The 21,954-nt window shown below is 44.3% G+C and overlaps 1 protein-coding gene across 1 annotated transcript; it reads left to right on the top strand.

Moving 5' to 3' along the window:
• Window positions 1–14,241: 14,241 nt before the first annotated feature.
• LOC141583238 (spermatogenesis-associated protein 31A5-like) lies at window positions 14,242–21,168 on the top strand. Its single transcript, XM_074392537.1, has 4 exons — window positions 14,242–14,473; window positions 15,650–15,707; window positions 16,263–16,323; window positions 17,418–21,168. The coding sequence occupies exons 1-4, from the start codon at window positions 14,285–14,287 to the stop codon at window positions 21,166–21,168; spliced, it is 4,059 nt and encodes a 1,352-aa protein (XP_074248638.1). The 5' UTR covers window positions 14,242–14,284.
• Window positions 21,169–21,954: the final 786 nt, after the last annotated feature.

Here is a 21,954-nt window from a genome sequence, read left to right on the forward strand (position 1 = left end):
TGTTTGGAATGTTCTACATATATAATGATTTTGTCTGCAAATAGTGACCACTTGTTTCTTCTTTTCAGACTCTGCTTTTCTTTCTGTTTCCTTATTTTACTGGTCAAGACTTGTAGGATGATGTTGAACAGAAGTACTGAGAGAGCATTGCTATCTTAATCTGTTGTGGGCTGCTGCAATGGAATACCTCAGGCTGGGTTTCTTTTTTAGCAAGTACAGAAGTTTATTTTTCTTGGTTCTGGAGCCTGAGAAGTTCAAAATAAGGCCCTGGCATGTTTGTTGTCTGTTAAGGTTCTGGCCCCTGCTCCCAAGATGGCATCTTGAATGCTACGTCTTTGGGGGATGGGGTGGGGTGAGGAACAGAATGCTCTTCCTCACATGGCAGAAGAGAGAAAGGGGCAAGAGAGTGCCAAACTTGCCTTTCTATAATAGTACCAGTCCTGCCCGTGAAGGTGATACCCTTGTGGCCTAATCACCCCTTGAAGTTGAAAATACTCAGCAATCTCTCTTAAAATTGTTACAATGGCAATTAAATTTTCATATGAATTATGGAGAAAAACAAACATTAAAACCATAGCAATTGCCTTACTCAGCTCATCATTAAATGTGATGCTAGCTGTAAGTTTTTGTAAATACCCTACCTTAGAATTTTCTCCTATTATTAATTAGCTAAGAGATTTTACAACAAATATAGTTGAATCGTGTCAAATACCTGTCTTGCACCTATTGGTATGATCAAATGGCTATTTTTATTTAGTCTGTTAATACTGTGAATTACATTCATTGATTAGAAAATTTTTCATCGTTGTGGTAAAACACACAAAACATAAAACTTACAATTTTAATCATTTTTGAGTGTACAATTTAGTGGTAAAAAGCCTATTCACATTCTTGTGCAACCATTAACGCTATCTGCCCCCAGAACCTTTCATCATCCCAAACTGAAACTTCATACCCGTTGAACAACTCCCCATTCCTGCCTCTCCTGACTCCCCTGTAAACACTAGTCTACTTACTTTCACTATGAATTGTAGGTACCTCATTTAAGAGTTATCATAAAATATTTGTCATTTTGTGTCTAGTTTATTTCACTTAGCAAATGGCCTCAAGGTTTATCCATGTTGTAATAGCATATGTCAGAATTCCATTACGTTTTAAGGCTGAATAATATTCCATTATATGTATATATTGTATTTTGTTTATCCATCTGTCAGTGAACATTTGGGTCATTTTCATCTTTTGGCTATTACTAGTAATGTTATTATGGACATTGGTGTAAAAATTATTTGTTTGAGTCCCTGTGTATTAATCTGTTTTCATACTGCTATAAAGAAATACCCAAGACTGGGTAATTTGTAAAGGAAAGAGGTTTATTTGGCTCACAGTTCCATATGGCTAGGGAGGCCACAGGAAACTTAGAATCATGGCGGAAGGGGGAGGGGAAGCAAGGACATGGCGGCAGGAGAGAGAAAAGCACAGGAAAAACTACCATTTATAAAACCATCAGATCTCCTGAGAATACTCACTATCACAAGAACAGCATGTGGGAACCTCCCCCATAATTCAGCTACTTGCCACCAGGTATCTCCCTCAATACCTGGGGATTACAGTTCAAGATGAGATTTGGGTGGGGACACAAAGCTTAACCATACCGTGCTGCTTTCAGTGATTTTGGGTATATACCTAGAAGTGGCGTTGCTGGATCATATGGTAATTCTATTAGTTTTCTGAGAAAACGCTATGCTGTTTACCACAATGGCTATACCGTTTTACCTTCCCACCAGCCATGCAAAACAGTTTCAAGTTCTATACATCTTCATCAACTTACTTTCTGTTTATAATTAATTTTTATAATAGCTTTTCTTTTTTCTTTTTTTTTTTTTTTTTGAGACGGAGTTTCGCGCTTGTTACCCAGGCTGGAGTGCAATGGTGCGATCTCGGCTCACCGCAACCTCCGCCTCCTGGGCTCAGGCAATTCTCCTGCCTCAGCCTCCTGAGTAGCTGGAATTACAGGCACGCACCACCATGCCCAGCTAATTTTTTGTATTTTAGTAGAGACGGGGTTTCACCATGTTGACCAGGATGGTCTCGATCTCTCGACCTCGTGATCCACCCGCCTCGGCCTCCCAAAGTGCTGGGATTACAGGCTTGAGCCACCACGCCCGGCCTTATAATAGCTTTTCTAATAGGTGTAAAGTGGTATCTTGTGGCTTTGATTTGCATTTCTAAATGATTAGTGATGTTTTAAAATATAATGTATTAATGGAAAAATTGAGATATAGTAAGGCCAATAGATTAGGATACAACAGCCACTGAAAATTTATTACTAAGAAAAAGGGGTATACCGCACCATGGCGTCCACACAGGGAAGCACCAGGATCAGACAAGAGGCAGAGGGAGAGAAGGGAACTATGGGCACAAGCCTTTACTGTGGTTCATTTGGGAGGGAATGGGTAAGATGGGTAATCAGGCTTAAGATTGGCTAGTTTGAATCATTTCATCAGGCTTTGGGGCAGAGGGACTTCCGCTCGTTTTCTGGTGCACAGCCCTGAGGTGTTTTGTGCAGGGAAAGTGGCTCAGAGTGTGACAGTCTGATAAAGGAGGTGTTTGGTGCATGAGTTCTAGACTTGTCTATTTGTATTTGAAAAGTGCCCTCATTGTCAAATTGATTACTATTTCAGGAAATTTTCCAGCCCTACGGGGGCAGTCCCCCCAAGGTCAGCAAGGCTCCTGATGTCAAATCATCAGAATACAGAAAATAAAAGGCCTGGTTAGTACAGATGCTGAGCAGCTTTTCAGTGCTTATTGACTGTTTGTCTTTGGAGTCATGTCTATGCAAGTCCTCTACCCACTTTTGAATGAGGCTGTTTTTGTTTTTATTGTTGAGTTGTTGGAGTTCTTTTTATAGGCTGGATATTACCCCTTATGTCATATATGATTTGCAAATATTTTTTCTCATTGTCTTTTCACACACTTGGTAACGTCTTTTAATGCAACAAAAGTTTCAAGGTCCGATTTATTAATCTTTTTATTCCGTTGCCTGTGCTTTTGGTGTCATGTGTAAGAAATCACTGCCAAATCCTATGTCAAGAAGCTTTTCCTTTATGTTTTCTTCTAAGTGTTTTATAGGTTTTGGTCTTATATTTAGGCCTTTGATCCATTTTGAGTTAATTTCTGTATGTTGTATAAACGAAGTGTCCAACTTCGTTCTTTTGTGTGTGGTTATCCAGTTTTTCTAACCACGTTGATCGAACATAGATTTTCAAATATTGAACTAGATTGCATCTTTGGGATGTACCCCATGTGGCTGTGATGTATTAGATTTGCTAATATATCATTTTCTATATTTATTGCATCTATTTTCATGAGAGATCTTATTCTATAGATTTCTATGGATGTTTTTCACGTTGGTTATAGGGTGATGATGGGCTCAGTAAATGAACAGGAAGATGTTCGCTCTCTAATGTTTTCTGAAAGAGATTGCATAGAACTGGTATTATTTCCTCATTAAATGTCTAGCATAATTCACTAGTGGAACCACCTGGGTCTGGAGTGTTCTTTTTATAAGTGTTTTAAACTACAAATTCGATTTCATTAATAGATATAGGAATATTTGGGTTATTCATTTTCTTCACTGTATTTTGGTCGTTTAATTGGTTCATTTTACCCAAGTTATTAAATTTAGAAGTATGAAGTTGTTCCTAGTATTTTCTTATTTTTCTTTTGGTATCTGTGAGGTTGGTAGTGATGTCCCCTCTTTCATTCTTTGTATGGTTAATTTGTGGCATCTTTTTATCTTGGTCAGTCTTGCTAGAGGTATGTTAATAATAATCTTTTTCAAGGAATTAGCTTTTTCTTGTTGATTTCTCTATTCTTCTGTTTTCAATTTCATTATTTATAGTCTAATTTTAATTATTTCCTCCTTTCTACTTCCTTTGAATTTAAATTGGTTTCTTTCTCTAGTTTCATAAGGTAGAAGCTTCAGTTACTTGTTTGGGATCCTTCTTTTCTAAAATAAGCAAGTAATGCTTAGACAGCCCTGTAAGTATTGTTTAACTGCATTTCAGAAATTTTATGTACTATTTCCATTTTAAAAATTTCATTTAGGCTTCCTTCTCGACTCATGGGCTTTTCAAAGTGTAATGTTTAAATTAAAGATATTTGGTGATTTCCCACACCAGGGCCTGGGGGGCGAAGCGCTAGGGGAGGAATAGCAGGGGGTGGGAGGGATTGGGGAGGGATAGCATTAGGAGAAATACCTAATGTAGATGACCATGTGACGGATCCAGCAGACCACCACCACGGCATGTGCATACCTATTGCAAAAAACCTGTACAATCTGCATATGTACCCCAGAACTTAAAGTATAATAAATACATTTAAATTCTTTTAAATTTGTGTAGGTTTGTTTTATGGCTCAGAGTATGATCTATTATGAAGAATGTTCCATGCGTACTTGAAAATACTGTATATTCTGTTGGTGAATAGAGTACTTTAATTTAAATTGGTATAGTATAGTGCACATTATCTATATCTTTACTGATTTTCTGCCTGTTATTCTTTTTTTAACGTTTTCTTTTTTTAGGGGGAAGGTGCTTCTTATATAAGCGCAGCTGCAAAATACAGAGACCTCTGCAACAATTATTTGTTTTTTCTTAAAGTGAGAGAATGAGAGGGACCCAAGGAGTCAAAGCAGTGGGTGGACAAACCAGGAGCATCCCCGAGGCATTTTCAGGAAACAGAGCAACAAAGCACAAAGGTCAAATTTCCAGTCGAGGCACTCTTCCAACAACTTAACTTTAGCTAGTCTCAGGGATTCCCAAGCCCTCTCCTTCAGTGGAGAACCATGACTTAATACTGCAAACCCATTACGCCACTGCAATAAACACCTTACAACAGAGTTTTGAATCACACCTGTCTACCTGAAAACTCAGGGGTGGAGTGAGGCAAATATCCACAAAAACAGACACAAAAACCTGACAACAAAATGCCCCAAATGAAGACAAAGGTTTTTCAGAAAGTGCCTGTACTGGAAAGGCTAGATCAAACAGCATTCAGTACTACCATGTACCCAAGACCCAGTTTGTGTTAATCTACGGGATGAACAGGTAGTTTTAACCTCTGTGGCTAACCCTATTTCTCTATTTATGTTGACAGAGCTGTTGACAATGTGCTGCGTTGTCCTTTAAGATCTGTCACACAAGGCTTAACCACTAAACCAAGCTTTTCTACTACCTACCAATTGTTCTTAGCAGGTACTGAGAAAGGAATAGTCTCCAACTATAATTGTAGATTTGTCTGTTTCTCCTTTCAAATCTATCCATTTGTGGCACATTGTATTTACACATTTAGGATTGTAATATATTCTTGGAAAATTAACTCATCATTGTATAAAGTACCTCTTTATCCCTGATATTCCTTTTCCTGAAATTGACTTTGAAATTAATGTATCTGTTCTAACTTTATTGCATGTTACATGCTATAGTTTTATTCATTCTTTTACTTTTAACGTAGCTATGGCTTTATATATCAATTGAGTTTTGTGTAGACAGAATTGGGTCTTGCTTAAAAAAAAATCCAATGTGACAATATCTGTCTTTAACTGATGTGTTTAGAACATACACATTTATATTGATAATTAATATGCTTGGAGTAAAATGTGCAGTCTTACTAGCTATTTCCTACTTATTCCTTTTTTAATTTTTCCATCACTGTTTTTAACTAAGGAATTTTTATTATCCCATTTTATCTTATTGTTTGTATCTTTTTAAAAGTTTAGTGGTTTTCCTAATGTTTATAATGTACATTTAAAAATAATATGAGTCCAGGGAAAAGGCCATTTAAAAATAAATAAACCCTTAAAAAATATGAGTCTCCCTTTGAATATTATATTTCCTCATGTGAATCCCTTATAAAGAGATTCCCCAGTATCCTTTAAAAATAAAGAATAATCTCTGACAGACAAAAACTAAATGAATTACTACCGTTAAACCTATCCCCAATGTTGGGGGGACATTCAAAGCTTCAGAGCTCAAAAATAGTCAGAACTCAGAAATTAGCATAATTAGTTCAAAGCTTGATTTAAATGTTTGAAGAACAGCAGAAACAAAATCATATAATGAGATAATCATATAATACCAAATACAATATTATAGTCTCTGTGAGGTAATAACTCATCAGCTACAACCATCTAAGACTGAAATTTTCTGTACTCAATTTGTATTAGTACAATGCCTTCATTCTTAATGCCTCTTAGGGCATCACAGGTTTTAGAAATTAATGCTATGACTGTTGTAAATCCAATAAAAAAGCTTGTAACTATAATAATGTGGGTTTTCTAAGCCATGTCTGAACATTCCTGCCTCAAGTTGGTTCCATGACAGTCGCTTGCTCCTGCTTCTGAGGCATGAAGAAAGGAGTGGGTGTGGGAGGCTTTTTTATATGTATAGACATACACATGCTATTACTGCACTGAGGTAGCAGAGATGAGGGGAGCAGGCTGCACGCTTCTAGATTGTGCTTCAGGAATCTCACCAGGTGCTTACAGAGATTGTCAGGATTTTAAGAAGGTTGCCATTGGCTGCAGCTGCTACTGTCAAAACTCTACTCTGAACAGCTCTCCTATTCGAAAGTTCTGTGGTGTTTTGTCCAGTATAGCTTTTTGTATTCTATTATTTGGGGCTAAATGTTTGTGTTGTATGCAGTGTAACATGCAGATGTATATTGTAGTTTTTGAAAGTGATCATTACTGTGGAATGCTAAAAAACATTAGTTCCTCCTATCATTTAAGCACCTATCTTTATATATTTTACTGGGTATAGGGCTGTCATGTGACAGTTTGTTCTTTAACACTAAAAATGTCATTCCATTTTCTTGCTTGTTTGGTTTCTGATGAAAAATCTATTATAATTCTTATTCTCTGCAGTTAATACTGTGTTTTAGTTTTTTTTTTTCCTCAAGGTTTTCTTTGTCTTTGTTTGGAATATGATATTGTTCAGGCTGTATTTTCTCCTTCTGAGATTCCAAATAAATGTATAGACTGTTTGATATTGCCCCAAAGCTTTTGAATGCTTTTTTCTTTCATTATGTTTCCTCAAGCTTACTGATATTTCCTTGCTATGTTGAGCTTACTCTTAGGCCTAACTACAGCATTCTTTAACTCTGTTATTATTTCTTTTATGCTATTGAAGTAGGAATTCAGCAGGACTAATTTCCAAGACAATAGGTCACATAACTCTGCTAGGTCAGGAGACAGTGAAAGAAACCAGCCCAAACCAGCTAGAACCAAAATGCTGATGTAAGCAACCTCTGGTTACCTTCACTGCTCATTATTCACTAATTATAATTCATTAGCATGCTAATAAAATAAACAAAAATGCTTAAAAAAACACTCCAACCACTGCCATGACCATTTATAAATGCATGGTCATGCCTGGAAGCAATGCCTGTATGGTCTGGATGGAGAGAAAACTCCAGTTCCGGGAGCTCCCTGCGCCTTTCTCAGAAAACTCATGAATAATGCATGCATTATTTAGCATATGATCGATAAATAACCATAAAAATACCCAACCAATAGCCGTTGGGTCCACTCTACCTATGGAGTAGTGACTCTTTTATCCTTTTACTTTTTAATAAACTTACTTTCACTTTATACTGTCGGCTTGCTCTTAAATTCTTTCCTGTGTACTCTCTTGGGGTAGCCATGTACCCTCTTGGCCTCCCAGACTGAGCCCCAACTTTGGGGTTTGCCCTGCGACACTGTGATTATTCCCAGCATGCCACCTGTACACTAGTGATAACTTGTGTTTAGGGTGAGTGCTAAGTTTCCAGAGATTTCTTCTCAATTTTGGCTTTACTGCTGAATTCTACTAAACATGTAAGGAAGAATTAACAAGTCTTCTCAAACAATTCCTAGACATTGAAGAGAAATTAATTCATTATATAAGGCCAGCACTGACCTGGCACCAAAATTGAGGGCATGTGTTCTCTTTCTGGGTCCATGAGGGGGCATGGTTTTAAGGGCAAGAATTTCCCAGCACCATGCCCCACTCCCAGCTCTCCATCTGGGAGATTTAACGGTTCATGTTTGAATTTCGTCAGCATGGGAAGAAATTAAGAGTCAATCACTCCAGCGGAAGTTCTAGGAACTCCTTTCATTGGCCTGGGGTCTTGGAGAATGTGGGGGCTCCTCCCAGTTTAAAAGTCCTTCTTCCACACTCCTTTGGACTCCATGTTTGGATCCCCTTCCACGAACACTCCCTTCATGGAAGCCGTCTTTATCCTGGATTTCCCCTCTGGGGTCCCCTTCCACAGTCTCTCGTGGAAGCCTGTCTTCCCCTCCTAAACTCCACCTCTCTCTATTCCCTTCCACTCAGTGTGGAAGCGGCTTTCCTCTCCTGGATTCTCTCACTCAGTGTGAGAGTTAGCTGTTTCCTTCTCTCTCCTTTTCCTAGTTCTCTCTCTCTTTAATAAATAACTTTCTACAAACACTTTTGAGTCTGGCATTTACTGCACACTGTGCTGTGGTCCCCTCTCATTCTTGAGAGGGCAGGAGCACAAGAACCTGGAGAAACATCCTCTCAGGGGAGCTGAGGGCACCCAGAACCCACGAACCCCAATGTTACAAAACCAAAGACACAACACAAAGAAATCTACAAGCCAACATCCCTGATGAACCCAGATACAAAAATCCTCAGGAGAATACCTTGGCAAATCAAATGTAACAATACCCCCAGAAGATAATTAACCATAAGCCAGTTAAATTTATTTAAAGATGGTTCAATATTTGCAAATCAATGTGATACATCAAGAGAATAAAGGGAAAAAACATGATCATCTCCACAGATGCAAAAAAAGAACCACACATTTGATAAAATTCAACATCCTTTTGTGATAAAAAATTGTTAACAAATTAGGTAGAGAAGAAACATCCCTCAAACATCACTTTGGTTTGTTACTCAGAGTAAGAGACATTTTATATACTGGAGCAAGGCCTTAGAAGGAAGATAAGATATCGCTACAGATTGGCTGCCCAGGTAAGTAGATTATAAGATGCATACCTGCATGAAGAATTTTGGGGGGTGCAACTGGAATTATTATTAAGGAAGCAGGATTACACAGTGGGAGAATTAAGGCTACCACATTTCAAGAAACCACAGACCAAAGTCAAGGAGATCTCTGGGGCTGGTATAGCCCTTCATTGTTACCATTTGATGAGGCAAGAAGCCAAAGACTTTACACTTCCTTGTTGATGATTTCCCCAATGTGGGCTGCCCCAAGAAGGAGTCATAATCACTGGCATGGCAACTCAGACAATTATGAAGTCTTACAGCTTCTGCTGTAAGGGTTCTGCTATCTCTTTTTTATTTTTTTATTTTTTATTTTTTTTTGAGACAGAGTTTCGCTCTTGTTACCCAGGCTAGAGTACAATGGTGCAATCTCGGCTCACCGCAACCTCTGCCTCCTGGGTTCAAGCAATTCTCCTGCCTTAGCCTCCCGAGTAGCTGGGACTACAGGTGTGCGCCACCATGCCCAGCTAATTTTTGTATTAGTAGAGACGGGGTTTCACCATGTTGACCAGGATAGTCCCGATCTTTTGACCTTGTGATCCACCCGCCTCAGCCTCCCAAAGTGCTGGGATTACAGGCGTGAGCCACTTACTTTCAATAGCTAGGGGAATACATATTTTAGCCCAAAGAGGGAATATGGATGTCACACACGACAGCAGCAGATATAGACTTTAACAACCGGAAATAGTAGAAAATGCAATTCCAGCAAATGCAAACAGCATTAATATACATTTAATACATGTAGCAAAATGGAGATTAGTTTCTGGTTTGCCTGTAGCTTAGAAAGGAGCAAAAAAAACTAAAGATTAGAAAAGTGATATGAAGTTTTGGCTGGGACAAATAGTACATTCTTTTAGCAGAATTGAATGTTCCCAGGCAGGTGCTTTAGAGGGGGCTGGGGCATCCTAGGGACATGGCTCTGAGCTGATAGAGGCCGTGCTGGAATTTGGCCAAGTCTCTTAGTGTATGCATGGAGAGGAGACGTGTGCAGAAGAAGTTGTTTGTGCCAAGAATTTGTCATTTTCATGAGTTAAGACAGTGGTGCCTGGGATCATCTGTCAAATGTTGATACAATGCTTGTTGATACAAATCCCAGAGCTAGCAGAAGACAATAAATAACCAAACTCAGAACAGAACTGAAGGAGACAGACACATGAAAAACTCCTTTAAAAATCAACCAATCAAAGGGCTGGTTTTTTTAAAAAATCAGTAAGATAGACCACTAGCTAGACTGATAAAACAAGAGAGAAGATTCAAATAAACACAATCAGAAATGGTAAGGGGGATACCACCACTGACCCCACAGAAATACAAACTACCATCAGAGGATACTATAAACACGTCTATCCAAATGAACTAGAACATCTAGAAGAAATGGATAAATTCCTGGACACATTCACCCTCCCAAGACTGAACCAGGAAGAAGCTGCATCCCTGAATAGGCCAATTACAAGTTCTGAAATTGAGGCAGTAGTAAATAGCCTACCAACCAAAAACAAAAAATTTACAGTTGAATTCTGCCAGAGGTACAAAGAAAAGCTGGTACTTTTTCTTCTGAAACTATTCCAAACAATTGAAAAAGAGAGACTTCTCCCTAACCCACTTTATGAGACCGGCATCATCCTGATACCAAAACCTGTAAAAGATTAAAAAAAAAAAAAAAGAGAGAGAGAGAGAGAAAGAAAAGAAAGAAAACTTCCGGCCAATATCCCTCATGAACATCGAAGCAAAAATCCTCAATAAAATACTGGCAAACCGAATCCAAAAAGCCTATCCACCATGATCAGGTCAGCTTAATCCCCAGCATAATATCGGTACAAAATCAGGCACACAGACCAATAGAACATAACAGAGAACTCAGAAAAAAACCTACACATTTACAACCATCTGATCTTTAACAAACCTGACAAAAATAAGCAATGGGGAAAGGATTCCCTATTGAATAAATGGTGCTGGGAGAAATGGCTAGTGATATGCAGAAAATTGAGGAAGGACTCCTTCCTTACACTTTATAGAAAAATTAACGCAAGATGAATTATACTTAAATTAAAACCCAAAACTATAAAAATGCTAAAAGAAAATCTAGGCAATAGCATTCAGGACACAGACATGGGCAAAGATTTTATGATGAAAGTACCAAAAGCAATTGCAACAAAAGCAAAAAAAATGGACAAATGGGATAAAATTAAACTAAAGAGCTTCTGCACAGCAAAAGAAGCTATCATCAGAGCAAACAGACAACCTACAGAATGGGAGAAAAATTTTGCAATCTATCTATCTGACAAAGGTCTAAAATCCAGAATCTACAAGAAACTTAGGCAAATTTACAAGAAAAAAAGAAACACCATTAAAAGGTGGCAAAGGGCATGAAACAGACACTTCTCAAAAGAGAGGCCAGGTGCAGTGGTTTATGCCTGTAGTTCCAGCACTTTGAGAGGCCAAGATAGATATACCACTTACGATCAGGAGTTTAAGACCAAACTTGCCAACATGGTGAAACCCCATCTCTACTGAAAATACAAAAATTAAGCTGAGCATGGTGGCTTTTGCCTGTAAATACAGCACTTTGGGAGGCCATGGTGAGCAGATCACGAGGTCAGATCAAGACCATCCTGGTCAACATGGTGAAACCCTGTCTTTACTAAAATACAAAAAATTAGCTGGGCATGGTGGCCCACACCTGTAGTCTCAGCTACTCAGGAAGCTGTGGCAGATTAATCACTTGAACCTGGGTGGCCGAGGGTGCAGTGAGCCGAGATTGTGCCACTGCCCTCCAACTTGGTGACAGAGCAAGACTCAGTCTCAAAAAAACAAAAATTAGCTAGGCATGATGGCAGCTACCTGTAATCCTTGCTACTCAGGAGGCTGAGGCAGAAGAATTGCTTGAACCCAGGAGGCAGAGGTTGCAGTGAGCCAAGATCTCACCACTGCACTTCGGCCTGGGCAACAGAGCTGGACTCCATCTCTGTCTCTGTCTCTCTCTCTCTCTCTGACACACACACACACACACACACACACAAACACACACACACACACAAATATACATGCAACTAACAAATATATTTTAAAAAGCTCAACATCACTCATGAGTAGAGAAATGCAAATCCAAACCACAATGAGATACCAACTCACACCTGCCAAAATGGCAATTATTAAAAAGTCAAGAAACAATGGATACTGATAAGGTTCTGGAGACACAGGAATGCTTTTACACCATTGGTGGGAATGTAAATTAGTCCAGCACCGTGAAAGACAGTGTGGCAATTCCTCAAAGATTTAGAACCAGAAATACCATTTGACCCAGCAATAACATTGCTGCATACAATGGTTCTTATACCACTATATTACATAAATATAATTACATATTACAGATTATATATCATATGATATATAAATATATAATATATATGACAGCTGATTAATATATTCTAGCTAATGCATATTTAATATATAACATATTATAAATACATATTATAATATATATGTATATTATAATACATATATAGTATATGATAATATATAATATATTAATAATTATATTGTTAATAATATATTTAATTAATAATTAACATCATAATATGCAATATTAACATATTAGCATAGTTATAATATATTAATATAATAATTATAAATAAGTATATATTATATATTATTGCATATTATATATTATATATGTCATATATTATATATGTATTAGCTAGAACAAATTAATGAGCTATATTATATATTATATTACATATTATATAGTAACATATTATATATAATGGTATTATTATTATATATCCAAAGGAATATAAATCATTCTTTTTTTTTTTTTTTTTTTTTTTTTTTTTGAGACGGAGTTTCGCTCTTGTTACCCAGGCTGGAGTGCAATGGCGCATCACCGCAACCTCCGCCTCCTGGGTTCAGGCAATTCTCCTGCCTCAGCCTCCTGGGTAGCTGGGATTACAGGCACGCGCCACCATGCCCAGCTAATTTTTTGTATTTTTAGTAAAGACAGGGTTTCACCATGTTGACCAGGTTGGTCTCGATCTCTCGACCTTGTGATCCACCCGCCTCGGCCTCCCAAAGTGCTGGGATTACAGGCTTGAGCCACCGCGCCCGGCCGAATATAAATCATTCTATTACAAAATCCATGCATGTGTATGTTCATTGCAACACTGTTCACAACACCAAAGACATGGAGTCAACCCAAATGCTCATCAATGGTAGACTGGATAAAGAAAACATGGTATATACACACCATGGAATGCCATGCAGCCATGAAAATGAATCAGATCATGTCTTTTTCAGACACATAGATGAAGCTGGAAGCCACTATCCTCAGCAAACTAACGCAGGGACAGAAAAGCAAATGCTCTATGTTCTCACTGTAAGTGGGAGCTGAACGACGAGACCATGTAGACACAGGAAGGAGAACAGCACACACTGGCACCTGTTGGCGGAGGGCCGGTGGCAGGGAGAGCATCAGGAAAAATGGCTAATGCATGCTGAGTTTAATACCGAGGTAACGGGGTGATAGATGCAGCCAACTACCGTGGTACACATTTAGCTGTGTAAGAAAACTGCCTGTCCTGCACATGTACCCCAGAGCTATAAAGAAAATAAACACATAAATAAAACTTTAAAAATTTTTAAAAATTAATTGTATGCGGATAGGTCCCTTTGATTGAAAGTGAAATGGAAATAATTTAAAAAAAAAAAAACCTTACTATTCAAAATTTACAAAACTAAATAAGAGTAAAACAAATTTACACTTTGTCCCTGGATTAATATAAGACAAAAACATTGTGTGGGAAAGCTGGAGTTGAGGACGAATGAGATTCTGAGAATAAAAATCCCCAGTACATAGTCAGAGTTTCAGAGTCAACTTCAGATTTTCAAGGATTATAAAATAGGTAACCTCATGCCACCGTCTCCAACAGATAAAAGGAACCAGATAATATCTGTGTTCCAGGGAGAAGGAACAGAAAATTGGCTGAGTTCTGTCACTGACAGTGGGAAGGAGGAATCTGGAAGGTGGGAGGGTGGAGGGATCCCGGGCTTGCGGGGTGGGGAGGGGCTGTGCTTCAGCCTCCCCCCTCACTGCCCCTCCCCCATCAGGGGCCCTTTGTGATGTGAAGGCCCCAGCTCTGTGACGCAGGCCTGGGCCCCAGTCCCTAGTCTCCAAGCGAGTGCCCAGAGCTCAGTTGCTTGAAGGCAGCATACCTATTCAAATGGAGAATATTCCGTTTCCTCTAAAATTTCTCAGTGATTCGTGGATAAACACCCCCAGCTCCACACCATGGGTGCTGGATCTCTTCCTCACCCTGGTATTTGCCGTGGGGTTCTTTTTCCTATTACTCCCTTACCTCTCTTACTTCCTTTGTGATCCACCCTCACCATCGCCTGGGAAGAAGAGAATGGTAAGGAGCCCTCCGGCGGGACCCACACAGCACAATTCTCTCTTTGCTTTCTATTATTAGCTCTATTTTTCGAAATCCAGTGGAGAGACCTCCGAAATGGGAAGTGTCAGGAGAGACCAGAACATGGTCCTTCCAGGGAGAGGCAGAGCAGCCAGGGGTTGGCAGGGACTGGGATTTCCAGCCCAAGCTCTCAGTCCATCTGTGGGGGAGCACAGGAGGCGTCAGGGCAAATCCGAACCCCTGGACTCAGTGGTGAGGACCAGTCAGGAGATGAGGGAGGTCTCTGTGGGAGGGCGCTCATAAGCCCCTTCCTGGGGCATGTGGCTGGGGGCCCCGCCTTGTCTGTGTGGAGTGATCTGGGGGCTGTGCTGAGCTTCCGAGGGCCTCCCACCTGGGCCTGGAGGCTCCGCTGATCTCCTGGGAAGCAGAATCCTACCTGGCAGCTCAGATGCGCCTGCAGGCCTGAGCCTGGGTGTTCGTCAGGTAGAGGAGCCTCTACCGTTACTTATGTTATATATTATACATTATGTATATTATAGTTTATAAATATATACATATATATATTTCCTCATATAGTAAATCCCTGTTTGTGGTGGGTTTGATTGTTTGTTTGTTCTTTGAGACCGAGTCTCACTCTTATCGCCCTGGCTGGAGTGCAGTGGCGATCTGGGCTCCCTGCAGCGTCTGCTTCCCGGGTTCAGGCAGTTCTCCTGCCTCGGCCTCCGGAGTAGCTGAGATCACAGGCACGCGCCACCACGCCCAGCTAATTTTTGTTATTTTTAGTAGAGACGGGGTTTCACTATGCTGGCTAGGCTGGTCTCAAACTTCTGATCTCAGGTGATCCACCCTTCTTGGCTTCCCCAAACGATTGGATTCCAGGCGGGAGCTACCGCGTCTGGCCCCCTCTTCGTGTTTTTCTAAGAAGAAAAGCAGTTTATCATCCACTTAAACAGGAGTGGGAGGAAGCGCACCGCTCCCTGAGCAAGACGAGAGGGCTGTGCGGTTCGTGAGCGCTGCGCGCCGCGGCTGGGCTGGGGGCAGGCAGCGAGAGCCGGTCTCAGCCCCTCGCCCTTTCTTGTCTCCCAGGGTCATCTTCTGTCCCAGTGTCGTCTTCTGTCCCAGGGTCGTCTTCTGTCCCAGGGTCGTCTTCTGTCCCAGTGTCAACTGATCTCCCAGTGTCGAGGTCAGCGGAGGGGGAGGCCCAAAGGCAGGAAGAAAAACAGCAGTCCGAAAGGTAAGGCTCCGCCGGGGCACCCTAGAGTGCATTTCATCTCGTCTGTCCCCGGAGAGAAGCGACTCTGTCTGAGGAAGTCACCTGAAGAAGCCTGAGGTGGGGGCTCCAGGAAGGAAATCAGAACCCCGGGTCCCCCTCAGATTCCGTGCTGGCATGAAACCATGCTGGGCCAAGGACTGGGTGTTCCCCAGCAGGGCACAGTGTAGGGGGAGGAGCCCAAAGCCTGTCTGAATCAGGAGCCGGGAGGGGGCTGTGGACAGCTGTTCAACTCTGCTAAGGCTGATTCCTCTTTGAGACCACCCCAGTCCTTTCTCCCCACAGGGCAGCTGTGAGGACTATGGGGCTGGGGGGTCTGTGTGTGGAAGCCCTTTGTGGACGACAAAGCCTTGCCCTCCGTGCCTCACTATCCCCCTCCAGGCCATGTGACCTTGGACACAGACATGTGGTTTCCAGGGTCTGACTCCCCATGGTCTTCCCTAAAGAAACGTCCACTCCGCCTCCTGTGAGATCCCAGGCCCCTCCCTCACTGCCCTAACCCGGTCTCCTGATTTCCAGCTTCTAGAGACCGCCTGACAGGCCTGGAGGGGACTCCGGACTTGTTTTCACAACTGCAGCGGTGAGGCACGTCCCCTTCCAGACATCCTTCCTACCGGGGCTGGGATTCGATCCCAGGGCCTTACGGCAGCCTGGAGCTGACCTGGGATGGGGAGACCAGGGGGACAGAGGATGGGAGTAAAACCCTGAAGCAAGGGGTAGGAGAACTGGGGAGTCTGGGTGTGGGGTGGTGGAGGGGCAGAGGAGGAGAATTGGGGAGTCAGGGTGCAGGGGCGGTGGAAGGGCACAGGAGGAGAATTGGGGGGTGTGGGTGTGGGGCGGTGGAGAGGCATAGGAGAATTAAGGAGTCTGGGTATGGGGCGGTGGAGGGGCACAGGAGGAGAATTGGAGGGTCTGGGTGTGGGGTGGTGGAGGGGCATAGCAGAACTGGGGAGTCTGGGAGTCTGTGTGGGGCAGTGGAGGGTATAGGAGAATTGGGGAGTCTAGGTGTGGGGTGGTGGAGGGCATAGGAGGAGAATTGGGGAGTCTGGGTGTGGGGCGGTGGAGGGTATAGGAGGAGAATTGGGGAGTCTGGGTGTGGGGCGGTGGGGGGTATAGGAGGAGAATTGGGGAGTCTGGGTGTGAGATAGTGGAGGGCATAGGAGGAGAATTGGGGAGTCTGGGTGTGGGGCGGTGGAGGGTATAGGAGGAGAATTGGGGAGTCTGGGTGTGGGGCAGTGGGGGGTATAGGAGGAGAATTGGGGAGTCTGGGTGTGAGATAGTGGAGGGCATAGGAGGAGAATTGGGGAGTCAGGGTGTGGGGCGGTGGAGGGCATAGGAGGAGAATTGGGGAGTCTGGGTGTGGGGCGGTGGAGGGCATAGGAGGAGAATTGGGGAGTCTGGGTGTGGGGCGGTGGAGGGTATAGGAGGAGAATTGGGGAGTCTGGGTGTGGGATAGTGGAGGGGCATTGGAGGAGTAATTGGGGGTCAGGGTTTGGGGCGGTGGAGGGGCGTGGAGGAGAACTGGGTGGTCTGGGTGTGGGGCAGTGGAGGGGCGTAGGAGGAGAATTGGGGGGTCAGGGTGTGGGGCCGTGGAGGGGCCTGGGCCCACACGCCCACTCTGCCCTGTGGCCCTACCTGCTCCTGGCTGCAGCTTGTGCCTCCTGTTTCCTGCAGCATCCTGGGGCCGCATCCTAAGAAAGGTAAAGACTTTGGTCAGCTCTCTGGTCCCGACCCCTCAGATGAGGAGTGCAAAACAGCACCTGATGGAGCCTCCCAGTCCCCTCAGGAGCCTCAGGAGCAGATGGAAGATACCGCTCCTGTGCTTTCCCCATTAGCTTCCCTGGATCCTCAAACCCAGCATCCTCCGCCTCTGGACTCCACCCCATCACCAAGCCCAATGGCCACCTCAGTCTCCTGTCTGAGTGCCTCCCAACCACCACAACCTTCCGTTCCCCTGGAACACCCCTCACCTGAGCCACCTGCACTTTTCCCTAACCCACCACACACCCCTGATCCTCTGGCCTGCTCTCTGCCTCCTCCGAAAGGCTCCGTTGCTCCTCCCCTGCGGGACTCCACTCTGACGACTCCATCTCACTGTGACTCAGTGGTGCTTCCACTGGGCACCATCCCTCAAAGCGCATCTCCGTGTGAGGATTTGGCGACTTCTGGCCCAGCCCTCTCAGGCCTTGGCGGCTCAAGCAGTCATGTCTCTGTGTCTGCATTCTGGTGTCAGGAAACTACCAGAACCTGGTGCATCTTCAACCCATCAGTCCAGCAAGATCATCTTTCCTGCCACCCACCAGAAACCTCGTCCTCTGGTGACCCCACAAACAGTCAGATGGAAGCTGGTAGCCCCTTGTTGCTCAGCTCTGATGGCCAGAATGTCGTGGGGATACAAGTCACACAAAGAGCTGGGATCAACATTTGGAAGGAAAAAGAAAAAGATGGATCATTTCCAAAGCAAATGAACACAGAAAAGCACTCAAATTCTTTGGGGAATTTGGTGGAATCATTGGATGCTGAGCAGGACACCACAACCCTAAAACCTGTCTGGAACATGGAAGACTTCAAACAGTCTTCCGGTCCTCAGAAGCTCTCAGATCCTAGAATCCTGAAGGCGCATTTTCAGAAGAATTATAGCCAGCTTTTCTGGGGCCTCCCCTCTCTGCACAGCGAATCCCTGGTGGCTAACGCCTGGGTGTCCGAGAGATCTTACACTTTCCAGTCTCCTCCTTTCTTGTTCAATGGCATTCCCAATGTCCGCCCAGTTCAAACAGAGACTGCAATGTCTCCACTGCTTTTCCAGGCCCAGCGCCTGTCCCATCTGAGGCCTGAGTCCCAACCCTTTATTTCGCCCACACCCCAATTCCAGCTCTCGCCTATGGCTCAGGCGGAGGCTCAGGCCCGTCTTCAATCCTCTTTCCCAGTCCAATCTTCTGCTTTTGCATCCTCAATTAATAATTCTGGAGTAGCTTGCCCTGCGTCGCAGAATAAGGCGCAAGCTCTCACCTTACCTGAAATGCAGCGCCCTGAATGGTCTTCTAAACAACTAGAAGGTGAGTTGGCTTTACCCTCTAGGGTCCAAAAACCTCAGGACGTCTTTAGCGCCTCCACTCCTAACCCTCCCCAGGACAGCTTGACAGCAATCGTTCCTGAGAACTTTCCGGTCAGTCCTGAACTCCGGAGGCAACTGGAGCAACATATTCAAAAGTGGCTCATTCAACACCAGAGCAACCTGGGGACGACCCAAGAGGCTCCGGATCTGATGCAGCCTCGGGAGAAATCGCCAGGGACGAGTCAGGCCAGGGGCAAACTCAGACCCTTGCAGTCCTCCATGTGCACGGGCGAGAGCGGCAAGGACATACAGAAGGTGACGTTCCAGCTAGAGAGGAATCCCTGCACACCTCTGGGGCAAATTCTGGGGCAGACCCCGCAGAATCTAGCCAGGTGCATGGAAAGCTGCCCAGGGAAGGTTCTGGGGGCAGCCTCCGAGGAGTTGGAAAGAGACTTGAAGATGCCCTTGAGGAGACACTCGGAAAGTGATTTATTAAGACGCACAGAGAGAAATCGTACAGAAAATATCCTGAAAGTCCACGTGGGCACGAAGTTGGGCCAGATCAACGAGGGCTTGATCCCCATTTGTGTGCGTCGATCCTGGCTTGCTGTCAACGAGGGTTTTTCCGTGTCCAACACCCACATGAAGACCAGCAATCTAGCACCCCTGAAAAGTGGGAGAGCCAGTGTGAACACATCCCGGGAGCTTTCCTTCCTCGATCCGTGCACTCAGCAGGTGCTGGGACACCATATTGTGAGGTTTTGGGCCAAACACAAGTGGAGCCTACCCCTCAGGGTCCTCAAGCCCATTAAGCTCTTTAAACTGGGAACAGTTTCCTCCTCATCCCTTACACAGCTTGCTGGTCCCTCCTCAGCCACCTATGAATCTAAGCCTAGCTCAAAAGTTGAGAAAGCCGTGTTCCTAAGAGAGTCACCACCGGCAGGTCTGAGAAAGCAGGTGCTGACCAAAGCATCTGCTCAGACGCCAGGCAGTCTTCTGGTGTCTTCCCCTACATTTACACAGTTCCAGACGGCCCCACAAGGGATCCCATCTTGGAATCCCCATGGGCCCTTGAAGCCTCCTCCAGCTGGACAGGAGGGCAGGTGGCCTTCTAAGCCCCTCACAGGCAGCGCCCAGCAGAGCGGGAGCTTAGGAGCCCAATCCCCAAGGACTGGAGAGACCATGGAGGCAGCGCCACAAGCCGGAGTCCCCTTGGGAGCCTTCATGCTGGCAAACCTCCAAGCCACACGGAAGGATGTGAGTGGTTTAGAGGCTCCAGGGACCAGTAAAGGCTCTCAACTCCCTAGAATGTCTGTCGCCCATGATGCAGAAGAGCTCTATCTTACGGGAGAGGTTGTTAGTGACTTTGAGCCCAGAATGGCCACCAAGTCAGAGACCCAGCCTCAAGTTGGTGGCGCCACTGTGCTCCTTCCAGATGGTTTTACTGACATTCCCCTTGCTACAGAGAGTCTGGCTTCTCAAGTGCCCCGCGGCCGTCTCCAGAGCATGCCTACCAGGGACATGCAGGCTTCCCAGGAGCTACGTGACCTTATGGCAGCCAGAAGGAGCAACCTCGGGCACAAGGAGCCCAAGAACCTGAAATGTCACAGCTCATGCAAGAGCCAGAACCAGATGTTTACCCCTACTTACAAGAGTGAGAACCCAATGAAGCCCAACTTAGAAAAACGTGAAGAAAGGCTCGAAGAACTGCGGACTCCCCAGCTTACCCCAGTCAGGAAAACGGAAGACACCCGACGGGATGGAAGCCTCCCGCTGCTGCCGTCAAAGAAACAGCCTCCTTCAATAAGCAGCTTCGGAAAAAACATCAAACAATTTTTTCAGCAGGTCTTTTCAGTGAAAAAAAGCAAGCCAGCACCAGTCACTGCCAAGAGCCAGAAAACAGTGAAAAACAAATCACGTGCGTACGGCAGCTGTGCTGAAGCTGACGGGCTCATGACCGCAGTTGGACAGATGCTGGAGGAAAAAATGACACTTTGCCGTGAGCATCATGCCTCGAAGGTCAATCAGCACAGACAGGGGTTCCAAGCCCCGGTCTGTGGGTTGCCCTGCGACCACAGGCACCCCTTCCACCCGGAACACAGCACAATGCTGGGCTATGCAGCCAGCAGTCAACGAGCCACTCTCAAGAGCCACAGTCACCCCAACAGAGAGAGGCATATCAGAGACCAACAGCCCTTGAAAAGTGTCCAGTGCAACAGTGAGCAACGGGGCCGGCGACATCCCCAGCTCTTGCTCCCCAAGATGGCTGTCTCCCCAGTTGGTGCCCCTCAAAGTGGACTGAAGACACCCGGTGCCTTCACCCACCATCCCCACTGTCCAAGGCACTGCCTTCTTTGGGAAGGTATCTAATCTGGTCAATCACAAATTCTTTTTTCAGCATTTCCTAGAGAAAAACAAGTCCCCAAGAAAAGAAATATGTAGAGAAAAAATATTTTCTCTCATGTTCTTACACCCAGAACATTTAATATTCCACAATAAATAAATATCACTTTTTTTCCGCCATAAAAGGGTAATGGCTTTTATTTGTGTGGTGCTTGGTGTGGGCTTATTTTCTAGAAGTGACAGGACGTGGAGGGATTCTGAGAGTGGTGTTGTAAGCCCACGTTCATCCTGAGCTCCTTCACTGAAACTTACATTTCCAAAATACTGTCCTTAAACAAACAACCAACCAAAAATTCTAAAAACAAGATGAGAAAACCTACGAAGATCCCACTCAGAGATATGGTTCAACCCATCTTTCTACTACTTACTCTCTACCTCAAACTTTATGCAGCTGTAGGAGGAAAGCTGGCAGAGACATCATAGGACTGAATATCTCCATGCAGGCTCCAGGAGCTGCCACAGTCAAGTAGCTTCATGTGTCACAAAACAGTGGAAGCTCGGGTGGGAGAGTGTGGGCCCTTGAGTTCAGAAGCCAAGGCAGTCGTGACCCCAGATATCCTGGTGGAGAGTAGATAATGCCTGCCCTTGGGAAGCCGCTTCTCTCCCTCGCAAGCCTGGGATGGAGATGGGCCCTCTTAGCTCAGCCACATACAAAGCACAGAGTCCCCACCCCATGGCCTCTCGCTTTCTTGGACTCTGGAGTGGTGGTGGGGACAGACCTTCCAGCACTGTGGATGTAAAGGTGGGGGGCGG

This window comes from Saimiri boliviensis, chromosome 2 (assembly GCF_048565385.1).
Source record: "Saimiri boliviensis isolate mSaiBol1 chromosome 2, mSaiBol1.pri, whole genome shotgun sequence".
Classification (NCBI taxonomy): Eukaryota; Metazoa; Chordata; class Mammalia; order Primates; family Cebidae; genus Saimiri; species Saimiri boliviensis.